This window comes from Tinamus guttatus, unplaced genomic scaffold (assembly GCF_059628265.1).
Source record: "Tinamus guttatus ecotype Peru unplaced genomic scaffold, ASM5962826v1 Tinamus_guttatus_pri_ptg000116l, whole genome shotgun sequence".
NCBI lineage: Eukaryota > Metazoa > Chordata > Aves > Tinamiformes > Tinamidae > Tinamus > Tinamus guttatus.
Genome location: NW_028288650.1, coordinates 693,758 through 710,559, shown reverse-complemented (window position 1 = coordinate 710,559; position 16,802 = coordinate 693,758). Strand labels below are relative to the sequence as shown.

At 56.8% G+C, this 16,802-nt stretch overlaps 1 protein-coding gene across 4 annotated transcripts in view; it reads left to right on the top strand.

The window, feature by feature from the left end:
- The window catches only part of MEIS1 (Meis homeobox 1), a 70,708-nt gene extending 56,314 nt beyond the window's left edge, over positions 1-14,394 (top strand). For 3 of the 4 annotated variants that reach the window (XM_088521279.1, XM_088521280.1, XM_088521277.1), the window contains 5 exons: positions 910-986; positions 10,991-11,049; positions 12,064-12,153; positions 12,291-12,386; positions 14,256-14,394. In XM_088521279.1, coding sequence (XP_088377405.1) covers positions 910-986; positions 10,991-11,049; positions 12,064-12,153; positions 12,291-12,349 — 285 coding nt within the window. In that variant the 3' untranslated portion in view covers positions 12,350-12,386; positions 14,256-14,394. Of the gene's footprint in view, positions 1-909; positions 987-10,990; positions 11,054-12,063; positions 12,154-12,290; positions 12,387-14,255 lie in introns of all 4 variants that reach the window. The other variant, XM_088521278.1, reaches the window with a different exon arrangement.
- The last annotated feature ends 2,408 nt before the right edge of the window (positions 14,395-16,802 follow it).

The following is a 16,802-nucleotide window of genomic DNA, read 5'->3' as shown; positions in this document are numbered from 1 at the left end:
ATTTGGTGAGGGGAAGTTACTCAGTCACGTACCCCGTCCATTAGATTTCAGATTAGGCTGTTTACAAGAATATATAAAATCCGCTAAATAGTTATGATAGCAGTGAGGCTACTGGGTTTTACGAGGTTTTAAATCCCTGCGCTTGGCAGGGTTTTGGGTTACGTCCCTCGCGCAGTTCTGCCGGCGGACGCGTCCGAGGACGCTCCGGCAGCGCTGTGGGCAGGCGGCTCCAACCGCGCCGTGCGCCGGGGCCTGGCGCCTCCATGGCCGGGGCCTGGCGCCGCGATGGCCCGTCGGGCCGCAGCGCTCACCCAAAGAAGGGTCTTGCGGCGGGTCAGGCCTGGCTGCACCGTGTCCTCGCTCGGAAACAGCCCCTTGGGGCTTTGGGACCTTGCTGAGGCGCTGCCTTCGCCCGCGGGGCCCTTTCCTCATGGGCAGACATGGCGCTGCCCACGTCGTCCCGCCCGCGCGGCCTTTGCGCTGTGCCGATGTTCTCAGCAACTTGTTTGTGCAGAAGGGAATTTTCTGAGAAAGCCACCGAGTTCTCCCAAGAAACTGAATCGGGGTTTGATTTTAACACTGAGCACCCCGCGAGCGGCGCTCGGCGCCTTTAGCACGGGCCTGGCGAGCGCCCCGGTTCCCTCGCGGGGAGCGAGGCGCTGCCGCCAGCCTCGGCGCTTACCTCTCCACTCCACTAATCTCTGTAATTGGCTTGTCTTTTACTGCCATTAATTAAACGATGTAGTAGCCCATTAATAATTACAAAAGAGTGACACACCTCAGCATTTTCACCTTTCGGTAATAGATGTCACGGTTCTGTTTTTATTTTATTTATTTATTTTTTGAAATAAAATGCAGGGGACGGAAACATTGTTTTTAAACTTGTGTATTTATTTTGGTGTCTTATAGCACCCGTACCCTTCAGAAGAACAGAAAAAGCAGTTGGCACAAGACACGGGGCTCACTATACTGCAAGTGAACAACTGGTAAGTAAGGCTTGCGCGTTGGCGGGGGACACGGGGGACACGGGGGTCCTGGCGCCTCCCGCGCGGGCCGCGGTGTCCGCGGGGCGTCCGGGGGCTGCGCCGGCTTCGTGGGATTCGAGCGTCCAAGCGGCGAGCCCCTGGGAAGGAAGGAGCGCGTTTGATTGATTTCCCTTTGTTGCTGCATCAGAACGGAGGTTTCTGCCTCTGTGTCGGAGCGAGTGTCCTATTTGAAGTGTATTGCAATCTAATACCTTGTAAAACTAAGTGTATCTAATTAATTGTCCTAATATTTTTAGATTAGCGTTTATGATGGGAAACCTTATCCTCTTTGAAGTAATACCCAGAAAATGGCCAAGGCAAACAGCAAGCCTGCTGGGGAGGAAGGAGGGAGGAACACCAGTTTGCAGACAAAAGTATCTTTTCCCGGTCAATAAGTGTCAGAGATTAATATTACTGAGGCTCTGATTACATGGCCTAATCCATTTTAGTGAATAAATTTGGTCTCGATGTCCATGGCACCTACATTAACAAACCCTCCTCTGTTAGAGAGGCTCAGAGCCTATGGGAGAGATCGCAGATATATTAAACCCCATTACAGAAAATGTAATTTCTGTCAATATAATCCCGCGTATTCTTCAATTCAGTACTTTGCAGATAACAAGCTACTTACAATATATTTGCCTTTGGAGGATTAATTTACGGAGCGCACTATCTGGGCGACGCAGGCGGGCTCGCGCCGGCCCGGCTTGTCCGGGTTATCGATGGCTCTGACCCTGCAGCAGCCCTGGCAGATCCGTTTTGAAGCCCTTTAAGACACTGAATAAAGAGGGAAAAATAGCCCAATACTTAAGTGCGTGCGAAACGCGTTCCCTTTCAAAGGGAGGCAGAAGGCGCCGAACGGGGGAATAGGGAAGCTGCAGCGGAGCAGGTGTGCGCGGGATGGCGGGTGGGTGTCTGCCCCGCTGCCCCCGCGCTGCTCGGCACGGCCGGTGTCGGGCCGCCCCGCGGTGAAGCCGGGGGATTCGGGGCGCTCCTTGTGCTGTCTCGGCGGGGGCGGTTTGGCTCTGAGCCAGGTGTGTTCCTGTGGGATCCTGATGTGCAAGGGGGAAAAAGTGGGTCAGGATGTGCTCTGTGGGGCAGCTGGAGCGTGCGGGGCGCCAGGGCCGTGGAGAGCTCCAGGCTCGGCAGCACGGAGCCCTCGGGAGCGGGCGGCTCTCGGGCACAGACACCCCCGGAGCCCTGGTGTCCCCAACGGGCATCCGGGGAGATGGAGGCCGCGTCCGTGTGGGAGCGCGGAGCAAACAGCCCCGCTCTGGGCGTGCAGCGAGCTTGACCGCACCTGGATCCGGGGTCCCCGCTGCCTCTCTCCGTCACCTGCACCTGGATCCAGGGGTCCCTGCCACTTCCTCCCATCACCAGCGCCCGGATCCGGGGTCCCTGCCACTTCCTCCCATCACCTGGATCCAGGGGTCCCTGCCACTGCTTCCCAACACACGCGCCCGGATCCGGGGTTCCCGCTGCCGCTCCCCATCACCCGGATCCAGGGTTCCCTGTCACCCACACCCGGATCCGGGGTTCCCTGTCACCCACACCCGGATCCGGGGGTCCCCGCCGTCGCTCCGCGGCGCTTTGTCCCCGCTCCCTCTCCCGCCGCGTGCCACGCGTGAGAAACGCGTTCTTTTCTGCCCAGGTGGGTTGCTGCAGGGAGCTGCAGCGTCTCGTTTATGGTTGGCTTTGCCTTTCTTCAGCTGCCTCTAAGTCATTCAGCCACAACTTCCCCAAAATTCTGCCTTCCTCCTTAGATTCTTCAAAACTTGTTAACACACATGTACATTTTTGTATTAATGATGAGTCATTGTAAATCACTGCTGCAGAGATTAAATGAAATGCTGAAGGGCAGGCTGGGTGCAGATCAGTCATAAATTATTGGCAGCAACACAGCATGTGGGAATACATGAAATGTGCATGAAAAACACAAACTCATGTCTGGTAGCATGGTAGTTAGCCCAGACTGGGAATGCTGGATTTTCTGGATGGAATTATAAGTTTGCCACAGAGAAGCCAGTGAAGAGAGCATTTGTTTTCCGCAGATTGAAAGCATTTGAACAATTTTTTTGTCATATTTTGGATGCCTTCACAGTACACGCTGGTCGCACGCTGGGGTCTCCCTGCTTTACCGAAAAATGGTGCTTTTCACGTGCGTCCTGCACGGGGCCCCGCGCCCCTTGGCGCCGGGGGGGAATGCGGGGACGGGAGAGGCACCTGCCCGGCCATGCCACGGCTTTCACCTCAGCTGCTTTTCTGCTTCTTTCTTAAGTAGTCCCGTCATCTACGAGGGGAGTTTTTCCCCCTTTTTGAATCGGCGGCGGTTTTGCTTGTGAATCAGCCGTGCTGCTTTATGGAACACCCTCTGCTTTGGGTGTTTCTGCTGCGGGAAGAGGGAGCCGCTGCCGTCTTGCAAAAAGAAGACTGAAAACCTTCCCTTGTGGGTACAAGCTCCACGTGCCGCCGGTCTCCGCGAGCCGCCGGGGCGCTCGTCTCGCCGCGCGGAGCCTGGCAAAGTGCAGCTCGCCCAGGGGCTCCTCCCCTGCGGCTCTCCCAGCCGTCCCGCGGGATCTAGGGCACGGGCCGGTCAATATTCCGTCTCCCCCGCGTTCTTCAGCGCTGCCTTTGCGGAGCTGCCGGCGGCGCTCGGGTTGGAGCGGGATTAATCCTTGCTGCGGGCGCCCCGCGCGGGCTGCGCGACGGCTCTTCCTTCGGTGCTCCCAGCTCTCTGGGTGCAGTGCTGTACGCGGCCTCCTAGGCTGGCCAGCGGGGTCGTGTCTGGGGGTAAGTGCGGGAGGAGGAGGAGGAGGAGGCCCGTGGCGAAGGCTCCCCGAGAGCGAGCGGCTCGCGCGCGTTTCAGACTTATCTGTCGCTGCTGCTTGTTGCAGTAAACAGATTAAAGCAGAAAAGGTCAAGATGCAATTTGAATCTGTGTAATAACATAACAAATACTTTTCTCAGTAATCAGACACAGTAAATACAAGTACTTATTTACTTGTAAATGTTAAAACGTTCACAAATTATCCTCTCAACTTCGGCAGTGCCAGCTTAATCAGGGAGCTTCAGATTTTGGAGACTGTTCTGCTTTTTCTGCTCCCCGTAATTCGATTAATACGTTTGCAGATGTGTCAAGCGCTGCTTGGTTAAGGGGAGTACATGTGAAAGCAGGAAAAATAGAAGAGGGGAGAATATATGTGATTGGCGCCCAAAGCACGCGTGCCGTGTGTGTCGTTGCAAAGCAGAAGGCAGCGCGTGTTTGTGAGGTGAAAACCACGCTCTGCCTCCCCGCAGAAAGACCCCTCTGAAACGCCAAGAGCAGCACTAAAGCCGCCTCTTGCTGGGTGAATTGTTGGGCCGTTTGAGCAATTCCGAGTCTGTGCGGTAAATTAGCTCTTCTAAACGTGCCATGTGCAGGGCTTTTAAAGCAGATTTTTACATTTATGTTTTCACTAAGTCTTAGCTAATTGTTATGCCTTTCACCTTGAATGCCAATTGTAATAATAATATTACATCTGCAGCCCGTTCCTCTGTTCTTAAATTACAGCAATCAGGAGCGCTCACTAGGTAAAATACTGTATAGTTACTCGTAAGAAAATATTGAAATCAGGCGAAAAATGTTTAGCTTGCACGTTGCCGTCGCCAGCCCTGGCGAGCTGCCAGGCAGCCAAGGTATTATTAGAAAAGCTGAGCAAATAGCTGGCGGGGGACGGGGGGACGCGCTTGCCACCAGGTGCTGTCACTGCACAAGAGCCCGATTTTGCTGGGGATGTGCAAATATGTTGGGTGAGGAATTAGAGGGAAGGGCTCGCGGTCCGTCCTTAGCAAAAGAGGGGCTTTTATCGGGGGAAAAAAAGGCACCCTTGATATCATAAAAGCAGGAGAGCGGCGCTGTGTTGGCTCCACGGGCCGGGTGCCGGTGTGCTCCTGCCGGATGGCTCCCCGCGCGTTCCCGCTGTGGAATTCGCTGCCCGCACGGGCCTGCTCTCCGCGCTCCCTGCGGCCCTCCGGGCGCTGCCGCCGCGCCAGCCCGCGGGAACACGGCCCGGGGCGGGAAGGGGCCACACGCTGCCTCCTGCTCCGATACAACCGCCTCCTGCTCCGATACCACCGCCTCCTGCTCCGATACCACCGCCTCCTGCTCCGATACCACCGCCTCCTGCTCCGATACAACCGCCTCCTGCTCCGATACAACCGCCTCCTGCTCCGATACAACCGCCTCCTGCGCTCAGGAACGAGCCGCGGCCGGGCGGATGGAGGGGACGCGCTCCGGAGGGCGCGCCGTGCCCGGCCGCTCCTCAGCGATGCTGCGCGCGTGACGGATGGCTGTCGGGGCAGCCAGCGAGCTAACGAGCCGCCTATTTTCTATCTTATTTTGAAAAAGAAAAGGAGCAGCAGCAGATACCGCTGGAAAAAAAACCCATTACTCCAGCAGTCCTCCTCAAAATCTAGGTCATGTTACAGTTTCATGGGTTATTATTATTTTCCCTCTGCCCAGGCCGCGTAGTCCTTGTGGCTTTTTGGCTAATGATAAAGCGTGGTGGTTGAAATGCAGCGATGGGAATTGTGCCGTCCTCATGGGCCTTAGCCCCGGAGCGCCCCGCGGTGCTCCTCACCTGGTGCTTCCTGTGCGTCCCCGGGCCTTACGCGCTCCTGCGCTTTTTGGCATTCCTCCAAGCTACCCAAGCGCGTGGCATTTTCACCATTTTCTGGGGCTATCTTTTCCCCTTCCCGGCATCAAACGCCACAAGGAACAGGATTACAAGCTAAGGCCCTACTTAACGGAAAATTCCGTCTAGGTGATTAGGAAGCAGGTTGTTAGGGGTTGTTGTGGGACAGCGTTTGGAAAGGTGTCTCAGTGGGGAGGTTGCCAAGATGTTGTGTTTTGGGGATGGCCGCGTGGCTGTGATTCAGGGCTGTGGTTTTATGACTGTCTTTTGTGGCTCCTGCCAAAAAAGCAAAGGCAAAACCAGCAGAAAGCCCGAGGACTGTGTGGGAGCAGCTCACAGGTGCCGCTCGCAGCGCACACCAAGGCGCAGGGATCGCAGCTTCCCGCGTCCCCCCGGCGCGGGGCTCGCTCCGTGTGCGGATCGCAGCGCGGGTGCCGAGGCCCGTTCCGTGCCCTCCTCCACGGGGCCCCTTCCCCAGGGCCTGCTCAGGCGCTCGTGGCTGCTGACGCTCCTCGTTCCTCGTCCTGCCGGCGGGAGGGCCGCCGTGCGGTTGCTGCCTCCTTGTTTCCACGGCCCTTTGGAGAAGAGGGCAGCGTGCAGGGATCCAGCGCGGGGACCGGACGGAGCCTTTCGCAGATCCTGGAGCGAGCGGGGACTCGCGTAAAGCACCGGCCAGATGCGGGAGCTGCTGTTCTGGAGGACCCGCAGCCCTGCGGCTAAAAGCGTTGGATGGAGCGAGGACCTGTGCGGTGCCCACGGCTGGGGCAGGTTGTGTTTGCTGGGAAGAGTGCTGGAATCCAGCATTCCCACCACATCCGCAAGGTTTTGCAGCCCGAGGGCCTCCTGCTCCCAACAGCAGCAGCCCTTGGGCCGTGTCCGAGCGAGCGGCAGGTTTAGCTCAGCGCAGGGCCATGTCACCCGGCGGGGCTGTGGCACCCGCAGCGAGCGCTCGAGGTGCCCAGCGGCAGCGAGTGCCGCTCGTTCCGTCCTCCTCCGCGCCGATGGTGGGGCCAGCGGGAGCCGCGCGGGACGGAGGTCGGCGCCGCTGGCGCGCGGCCATCCGAGGATTCCCTGGACGCGTTGCGCCTGCCGTGGCGGGAAGGAGCCGCGCTGCCCCCGCCGCCGCCGCGGCCTGTCCCTCGAGCGGGCGACGCCGCCGCCGCGGCCCGGGCCGTGCGCGCAGCTCCCGCGCTGCCCGCGCCGGGGTCGCGCACTCGTGCTCCCGCTCAGGAGCTATTTTTAAAGCCGAGCTGCAGAGCCGCACATGGCTCTCATTAGTGCTTTACATCAAATTTGTCAGCTAATTAGTGGTTTTTCATCACTAGTTTTGCATAGTATTTTATTTGCCTGCTCTTCAGTACTGTCCCGCAGCAGCGCCGGCCCCGTGCGCGCTCCGCGAGGGAGGAGGCTCCGGAGGCCCTTCCCGCCCTGCAGCGGCTCCGTGGGGACGAGGCCGGAGCGGGTGCTCGGGGGCCACCCCACTCCTTGCGCGGGAGGAGGCTGCTTGGTGAGGTCTGCGCCGGGCTGCACCGTCCCATCCCGCCGTGCCTTGGCTTGCTTCCTCCTCCTCCTCCTCCTCCCCAATAAAGGCAGCACAGAGAGCAGGGCTCGCTAATGACTGGTAGTTAGGGGTCATTAAGCTCACTGACTGACCTCAGGAGCAGGACTCCTTAATAACTGCTCTAAGAGCTCTTTTAGCGTTTCTTTCTCATTTCAGGGATGGCGAGATGTGATTACCATTCAAAAGTCTGCACTTATTTTTGCTGTTCATAATTGCAGAGGGAGCTTATTTATTTATTTAATTTATTTTTAAGGCGGCTTTTACAACATTTGAAAGCAGCCTGTGAAGTAATTCCCGGGGCTTTCTTTTTCCGATATGTTAACTGACTCCTTTTAGAAAGCCACGGAAAACAAATATGCAAGGAAATATTTCGAAATAAGGAATAAAGCAGTTATCGAGGTGTAATAAACCCAGAATCAGTGTTTATGGCACGCTTTTTCATTTAGATTGTTTCTATTAGAGATAAGCCAGTTAAGCACCGAGGAATTAAGCGGTGATGGGAGCAGGTTGTTTCGCTGCTGGGTGAAGGAGCGGTGCGAGGACGCACACGACAAGGCAGCCCCGGGAGTTACCGGTGAATGATGTGCCAGCTCGAAGGACTGGGGCTGCCTTGGCATTTTTCTCCAAAAATGAGGCCGGGATGGCCCAGCGCTCGGAGCCTTGCACAGCCGCCTTGCACAGCCGCTCTGTGCTTTGGCAAGCAGGAACTCGTGCCTGTTCCAGCAGGAGGAGGGTCGGCCTCCCGCATCGCCCCGGGCCGGTGTTGGTGCCCGTGGGGACGGTGGCACCGAGCGGTCCCGTTGGGAGGCCAAGCGTGCGCCGCTGCCCCGGAGAGGGGCTCGTGGAGCCGGGGAGGTTCTGCCGGCGCAGCCGACGGAGCCCAGAGGGGCGCGGGGAAGTTCCCTTTCAACAATAATAAATAGCAGCGGCCCGAAAGGCCGTGTTTGCCCAACTGTTCAAACGTCTCTCCTGGGCCAGATCCTCCCCTCTGCACAAAAATATTTACACACACACACACACATGTATATGTCCATATACCGCAGGAGCGGCTCCGCTTCCTTTGGCCCGGGAGAGCGGTGCAGCCCGTGTGCCCCGAGACCCCGTTTTGTCGCTTTTGCTTTTTGGAGGGGGAGGAAGCCCTGCACATGTGCAGAGTGCCCGTGCATGGAGCACTTCTACAGGTGCCCTTACCCCTCGCACGGTGCTCCCCTCCGCACGGCGAAGGCGGGGGGTGCTTAACGCTGAGTCGTGTTTTGAGAAAACTGAATTTGAGGGGCACTGAGTATGAAAGCACTCTGATTCAGGCCCTGGTTCCTCTGTATTTTTAAAAATCAGGGTGCTTTAGGGGTTTTTCGCCCCGCAAAGAGCAGTGGATGTGCACGTATGGGAGGAGGGGTCAGGAGAGCCCTTCTGCTGACTTCTTTGTCCCTCCGTTTTTGCTGGTACTGCTTCAAAAGGGCATTTTGGAAATTCACATCGCCATGGAAAGCTCTTCCGTCAAAGAAGGAAACAGAGAGGCTGAAGAAGCTCTCCCTATGGCTGCGGGTCTTCCTGGCCGTGGCCGGCTTACAGTTTTGCTAGCAAGGAGTCACGGAAAGTGGTTTATAAATGTGGAGAAGCGCCTTGTGCTCTCCCAGGGCAAGAGACATTAATAGTTTTAATCTGATGGGTTCTTATGAATTCCAGGTTGGGGATGCGGGAGGAGACTTGAAAGTGAATGCTTTCCTTTTCTTTCTTTCTCTTTCTTTCTCTTTTTTTTTTTTTTCTTCTTCAATGCATAGCAGTTTGGAGGGGACTATAATGCAAAGTAAAGTGCTGTGTTACAAAGGCAGGGAGGATGGGACAGAAGGTTAAAGGGCATCCTGGAAACAAACAGCTGGACCAGTTTATTTAAACAGATACAAGGATGGGGAGCTGACCTCCGTTTGACTTCTAGGGGGAGGAGCAAGAATGTCATTTTATTACTTTGCCCAGAAGGGAAATGTTCCTGCGTCTGAATTCCCCCCGAAGCCGTCCAAACACAGGGCTGTTCCGCAGGGCAGCGCCGTGGAGAACGCGGCTCCCAGGGCTGCGCGGGGCGGGGGCCGCGTGGAAAACGTCCCGGGAGCAGCCCCGGCTGCTGGAGCGGGATGGGGGCGCTTCCCCTGCGTGGGTAACGCCGGGGAAGGCGCGTGGGCTCCGCCGGAGGAGCCGCGCGCGGGGCGAAGCGGCCTGGCCGGAACCTTCTGGCACAGGCGGGTTGGGGCCCTCCTCGCGGCGGCCCCCACGGCCTCCCCGCGCGCCAGGAGCGGCCGGGGCGCCGGGGTGCAGCCCGCTTGTTTTACTTGGCAGGGCGGCTCTGGAAATTGCTTTCTGCAAATGCAGATTACAGATATTAAGCAATTTTCTAATTGGTCATGGAGCTAAGGCAGCTAATGGGGGAAAAAAAGCACGTTTTTTTAATTGCTTATTTCACGTGCTGCTTGTGCTACACCTGTGCTTATAATGAGAAAGGAGAATTAGTCCAACCTTCTGCTCACATGATTGGGATTGTCACGGTTTGTACAAGATAATGATGAACTGATTCGCAACACCCCATGCTGGAGTTTGGGCCTTTCCCTTCTCCGAGGGGCGCGCGCAGGAGCCGCTGGCGGCCTGGGCCGGTCTCCGGAGGAGACCAGGAGCTCCTGGGACCTCCTGGGAGCCGGCCGGAGCCCGGGGTGGTCCTCCTTCCTTTGCAAGTCAATGGGGAGGAATGCGTTGCTTGCTTGCTTGCTTCCTTGCTTGCTCAATTTTTGTCTCCTTTGAAGGCGGGTTTGGAAGACTTCTCTGAAAATAAGAATCATGATGGGGTTCTTTTTTCCCCCCCGTGTTTCCTACTTCCTTTTCTGATGAGGTGAAGCCACAGGAGAAGTTCTTCTGGCGTTCTTAGGGTGACGCTTTTGTGACTTTGCGTAGGAACGCCCCGTGTGGAGGGCCCTGCTGTGATTTCTCTCCATGCTTTGCTCCATCTTTATTTTGAACATTTTCCTCCCCCCAGAATAACAGCTATGAGGCAAACGGAGGTTAAGTGCTAAAAGAAAAAAAAAGGCAAGGAGTAGGGCCACTCATAAGTATTTTTGCAGAAGACTCTGCCTTTTTTTTTATTATTTCAGAAGCTCTTCTTTTCAGTGTTGGTGGGGAATTTTCAGTAGTCCCGTAATTGCAGTTTAACAAGATGTTTGCTGTAAATGGTCAGGCCTAGCTGGAGAAAACAGGATTATAAATTCAATTACTGTAAAGCTCTGACCTCGCCTCGACCCCTCGGCTTTGCATGAGGCAGGCGGGGGAGCCGGGCCCACCCCGAGCGGCTCCGAGGAATGCGCGGAGCGGAGCGGAGGGCCCCGCCGCGGCACCCCGTGCCCGGGCGCTAAAGCGGAGCTCGGGATGCGGGAGGCAGGGGAGGTTTTGGTAGCAAGCGCTGTCAGAAGCCAAGAAGGGAGCCAGGGAACGCGAGGCAGCGGCGCCGCCAGCTCGGCGAGGCAGCGGGTGCCCTGCGAGCGTCGCGGCCTCCTCGCCCGTTTGGTTCCCCGTGTTGTGGGGGAAGGAGCAGGCGGGCGCCGTGTCCGATTCCCAAGGAAGGGGCTGGGGGTGAAAGCGGGATGGGGTGAAGGGGCTCGGGCAGCCCGAGCGTGCTGTGGCCTGCGGGGCTGGCAGCCGGCGCATGGCCCCTCCAGTAACCACGTGCTCTCCTCTTTCTTGTCTGCTTGCAGGTTTATTAACGCGAGAAGAAGAATAGTTCAGCCCATGATAGACCAGTCCAACCGAGCAGGCAAGTCCCCCACAGGAGCCAAGCTCGAGTCACGCGGGCCAAACGCACCCTCGAACCAGCCCCAGGGTCCCTAATCGCTTCGTCACAACTCAGCGTTTCGAGCTGGGGGAGGAGACACGTTTCAAATCCGAAAAGAAACCGAAATTTGCTGAGCGCCGGGCGCCCCCGAGCACAGCCGGGATTCCTGGGAGCTGGTTGTGCTCCCAGCGGCCGGTGCCCGGCTTGGTGGGGAACTGCCGTAAACTTTATTACCTGTCAAAAGGGCAGAGGGGTCAGAAGCGCTTGTGGGACTCAGTAAAGTTCAAAGCCGTTCAGTGAGGTAGAACTTTATGTGCTTTAATAACCCCGGGCAGCTTCCTTCTGCAGCCGCCGTTTCATGTCCCGCTGCAACCCGGCGCGCAGGTAGCGGCACTTGGCCCCGCGCCTTTTGTCTCGGGGCTCCTCCCTGGGGGCTCCTGTTGGCTTTTCCCGGACAGCGGGTGTTTTTCCCGGTGCGTTTCCCATGCCTGGGCCTTGGCCGCCGGCTCTCGGTGGGTATTTACCCACAGGGGGCCATGCTCGGCCTTGCTCCCTCTGGCCGCGCTGTGGAAGCCGCTCGTTGTCCCCGCCTGGGGGACACGTTTGGTGCTCCGGCCACGGGGGCAGCTCCTCGCCGTGCACATGGCTCGGGCCTTGCTCTTACAAAGGCGCCCGGACGTAATTTAACACACTGAGATTTGAGCGGGGCCGTGCGAGCCATAAAATCCGGCTCCTCGGCAGGTCTCGCCATTGACGTCAGCGGCCGCGGCAGCTGGAGCCGGGCTCGTCGCTGCACGCTCGTGCGCGTTGCGAGCTTCGCCCTGGCCTCCCGCTAGGCGAGCAGGCCACGGGCCCGCCAGCCCCAAAACGCAGGGCCTGGTGCGGCCTCCTGCCCTCCGCGAGAGCCCGCGCTGGCCGCTGGCCCCGGCCGCGGCGCGGTGGGGCGGTCGCTGGGGCGCGTGCGCCGGTAACGCGCCGTGTTGTGCGCCCTTGCAGTGAGCCAAGGAACGCCGTACAACCCCGACGGGCAGCCCATGGGCGGCTTCGTGATGGACGGGCAGCAGCACATGGGCATCAGAGCGCCAGGTAAGAGCACGGGGCGCGCGCGGAGCCGTCGCCGCTGCCACCCGTGCCCGCGTGGCCGGGGCGGCCGCTGCAGCACCGCGCGTCCTGCCCGCCATGCTCATCGGCCGGCCTCTTCTCCCCTTCTTCTGTCCCTGCAGGACCCATGAGCGGAATGGGCATGAATATGGGCATGGAGGGGCAGTGGCACTACATGTAACCGCCACCTAGGGCACCAGTGGCAAAGCCAGGGGGACGTAAGTACGGCCGGCGTCGCGGCGCGTCCCCGTGCCTGCCGTCCCCTCGCGGGCGGCTCGCGCGGTGCCACCGCGCTGCCCGCCGGCCGCACGGGGACCGCCGGCGCTGACGGGGACGGGCAGGGGGACATTGGGAAAGGGGGGAGGGAAGAGCCCGTTGTCCTGGCAACGGGCTGATTTGCAAAATGTGAGCGGTCGGCGGCGGCGCGGGGAGAGGAAAGAGCATGTCCCCAAAGTGTCATAAATCTGTCCAGGCGCAGTTGATGCATGAGTTACGTTTCTCCGCTAACCTGCGAGACACCAAAAAAGCCAAACAGAGACGGCTTTTAGGGAAAATAAACACCAGCTTCACTTAGTTAACGTTTTTGGAAGAACGAGCGACTCAGCTTTGATTTTTCCCCCCTTTTTTTTTCTTTCTTTTTTTTTTTTTTTGCAAGTTTATTTCTCTTTGTCTGTCCATCATAATGGGATTACGTGTGGCAAAAGAAAAAGAGAGAATACAAAATAGAGGTGTGCACAGCAGGCTATGGAGCTTAGCCCAGGCTAATTGACTATATCCAAATTAAGTATGCCATCACTTGCAGTGTGACAAATGGATTTGACTTATTCAGTATACAAAAATAGAGATCATTAATGCAATCTTCAGTGGCAGGCCTCGTGAAGAAAGCCTAGAAAAACTGTCCCAGATTTTTTCTTTTCTCTTTTTTTTTTTTTCTTCACTCTTGTGCATTTTCCCCTAAAAAAAAAAAAAAAAAAAAAAAAAAAAAGGAGACTATACAAATTTGGGTTTTTTTGGTTGTGTTTTTTTAAAAAGGAGCAAACAAAGCTGCCCTGGTAGCATGTTTAGCTGAGCCCCCGTTCTGTTTTTCTGCTTTGTTTCCGAAGTTAAGAGCAGTCCCTGGGCACCTGTGTTGTGTCCCCGGCCGCAGGACGCGGTGCGCGGAGCGGCCGTGGCCACGGGAGTTGTCCTGGGTGGGTGCGAGTCAGAAATAAGTTCGAACGAATCGCAGTGAAAACAGCCCCCCGAGCTCGGAACGCGACGGCCTTATTACCTCACCGCGGAAATTTCTAGCTTAGTTAATTTAAATATTGTTTCTTAGTTTCTGGGTCAATTAAATTTAAATGATGTATTTTATGCTTCGTGACCAATTAAATTAATAGGTTATTACAAAAAATATTATCATCTTTTTTGATTAAAGAGCTGTGAGTACAGTATATTTTATAAGCAATTTTCATTAGTTCAAAAATGTTCCTTTAGGCTAGATTAAGCAGCTATTCACTGCGAGGGCCTCGAGACCTGATTCCAAGGTGTCCGCGGCGTTCGCGGCGCGCCGCTGCTTAGAACTGCAGCCAATTGAACCTCCTTAGCAGCAGCGTCTGCCTTCAGCCCCGGTGATTATGGAGCTTATAGCTCTCCGAAACAATCCACCTGTCAGTTCCCATCAGCGGCAGCAACCCGAGCAGAAGGCAGGGCCCGCGCGGAGCGGCCGCTTTCATTGTTTTAGGCCCAGTTTCGCTCATTGTGCGCCCGAGCCCTCCAAGGCTGGCGGCGTCCGCGCCTCCTTCCTGCAGGCGGGAGCGCGCGCGGGGAAGGAGTTAATTGATAACCGCTATCGATTTTCTTTTCTTCCTTTTCCTCGCGTTTGCTTTATGCGCGCGTTTGGGAACGCAGGTTTGCCGTAGCCGTCGCCCGCAGTAATCCTATCGGTTTCAGCGCGGCGCGAGGCCTTTGTGCGGCCTCGCGGGCGCCGGGCGCGCGGTACCGAGTCGCGGCGCCCGCCCGGCCCGCGAGGCCCAGCTCGCCCCGGGCGCCCGTGTCCGCGCGCCCCTCGCGCTCCCGGCTGACGCGGCGCTCTCGTGTCTCCGCAGGGCTGCAGAGCGTGCCAGGGGATCACGCGCCCGCGGCGGCCCGATGGGCACGAGCGCGGCCGGCCGAGCTGCCGCCCGCCCCGGCCGCCCCCCGCCGCGCCCCGGCCCCCCGCGCACTCCTACATTCCCGGACACCCCCATCCCGCGGCGACGCCGACGCACGGAGGCCCCGCGAGCGGACGCGCCACGGACGCCCACGCGCGGGAGCCCGCGGGAGCGCCCGCCGCCGCGCCGGCCGCGCCACCCTGCCGGCTGCGGAGCCCCGGCTCTCCTGGCGGCTGCTTTGGACCAAGGAACGTTCCTATTCCTCACAGGGACCCTGAAAAGCAGGAAAAACACCGACCGAGGTCAACTTCCGGGGACATGCTAGATACCTATATAAGACATTAAGAGAACAAAGAGTGGAATATTGTAAAATGCTATTATACTGTTATCCATATTACGTTGTTTCTTATAGATTTTTTAAAAAAAATGTGAAATTTTTCCACACTATGTGTGTTGTTTCCATAGCTCTTCACTTCCTCCAGAAGCCTCCTTACATTAAAAAAGAAGCCTTACACGTATCCTGCAAATGACAGAAAGGGCTTATTTGCGGGATTTTTAGAGCATTAAAATAACTACGTCAGGCAGAAGAATCTTTCTTCTATCCTAGGATTTCAGCCATGCACACTCTCTCTCTCTCTCCTCCTCTCTCCCTCTTTCTTCCCTTTCTTCCCTTTCTTCCCCTTCCCGCTGTCTCTCTCTCTCTTTCTAGCCCCGGGCGTGAATTTGCATGTCTAATTCATTTACTCACCATATTTGAATTGGCCTGAACAGATGTAAATCGGGAAGGATGGGAAAAACTGCAGTCATCAACAATGATTAATCAGCTGTTGCAGGCAGTGTCTTAAGGAGACTGGTAGGAGGAAGCATGGAAACGGAAAGGCAGTGTATTTGAAGCCTAATTGTCACATCGGAGCATCGTTGTCCCCATGCAGCAACCACCACCTTGTACATCACCTCCTGTTTTATGCAGCTCGAAACATGGACTGAAGATTTATTTTTACTATGTTGACTTTCTTTCTGGGCAGAGCATCGGTCATGTGTGCATTTTTTTTTCCATAGTCCCATCATGGAGCATTTATGTATACATTGTAAATAAATTTTGTGCAAAAAGGACTGGAAAAAATGATCTGTATTATTGCAATTTTTTGTAAAAGTAGCAGTTTGGTATGAGTTGGCATGCATACAGATTTACTAAGTGGGATAAGCTAATTATACTTTTGTTGTGGTTAAACAGATGCTTGTTGATAGCCTTTTTCTATCAAGAAACCAAGGAGCTAATTATTATTAATAATAATCATTGCACACTGAGTCTTAGAGTTTCTGATTGAAACAGTTTGGATTGTATAATAACTCAAAGCCCAGTTGTAGTAGTTTGAGTGCAGTAATGAAATCTGAATCTAAAATAAAAACAAATTATTTTTTGTCATGGCGACTCCACTGCTTGCAGAATTTGTTCCCGGCCCCGCTCCGGCCGTGGTGGCGGCTCCGTCCCAACCTGCGAGCTCCGGCGTTGGCCTGGGAGCGGCGGCTCCCGCGTAGGCCGCGGCGGCTCCTGCGCCCCGGCGCTTTCGGGGCGCGGAGGTGGGAGAGCCCTGGGAAGGGCCGGGCAGGGGCTGAGAGCTCGTGGGGCCTGAGCGCGCAGGGACTCGTGGGGCCTGAGCGCGCAGGGACTCGTGGGGCCTGAGCGCGCAGGGACTCGTGGGGCCTGAGCGCGCAGGGACTCGTGGGGTCTGAGCGCGCAGGGACTCGTGGGGCCTGAGCGCGCAGGGACTCGTGGGGTCTGAGCGCGCAGGGACTCGTGGGGCCTGAGCGCGCAGGGACTCGTGGGGTCTGAGCACGCAGGGGCTCCCTGCAGCCGCACGTGGAGCAGCCAGCAGCGCGGCCGGCCTGCGCGCCCTTGGGCTCGTCCTTCAATAGCAGCGTGCCCGTGTGCTACACAAACAAACACGTGAATAAATCAGGGTTTCCTGCGGGTAGGGAAAACAGGCAAATATCGTAATTAAGGCAAATTCGCGGGGGAGGGGCGCGCTGCTCGGCAGCCCCGAGGTGGCAGCGCCGCCCCCGCCGCGCTCCGGCCGCGCGGCCCCTCACCGGCGCCTCGGGGCGGCCCGCGCAGCGCTGCGCGGCGGAGCGGAGCGGGGCCGGGGGCTCCTGCCTCTCCTCTCGCCTGCGCTTTCCCGCTCCTTTCTTTCTTGTTTTTGTTTTTTCTTTTTTTTCACATCTTTTTTTTCTTTTTTTAAGGGCCCCAAGTACTGCCGAAGAGCCGGCCTTTGTGAGCCGGGATCGTGACACTTTTCTGAAAAAAAAAAAAAAGTGAATGAGCAGGACTTGCCTTTTGTTTTGTTTATTTTTTAAAGTTTTTTCCCTTTTTTGTTTTTTCTTTTTGTTTTTCCTTCCCTCTTTTTTTTTAATGTCGCCTAAAAGACAAAAACAAACCGCCCTCCTGCATGCGAAGGCACACGCGCGCCTTCCTCCTCCTCCTCCTCCTCGGCGAAGCGGGGC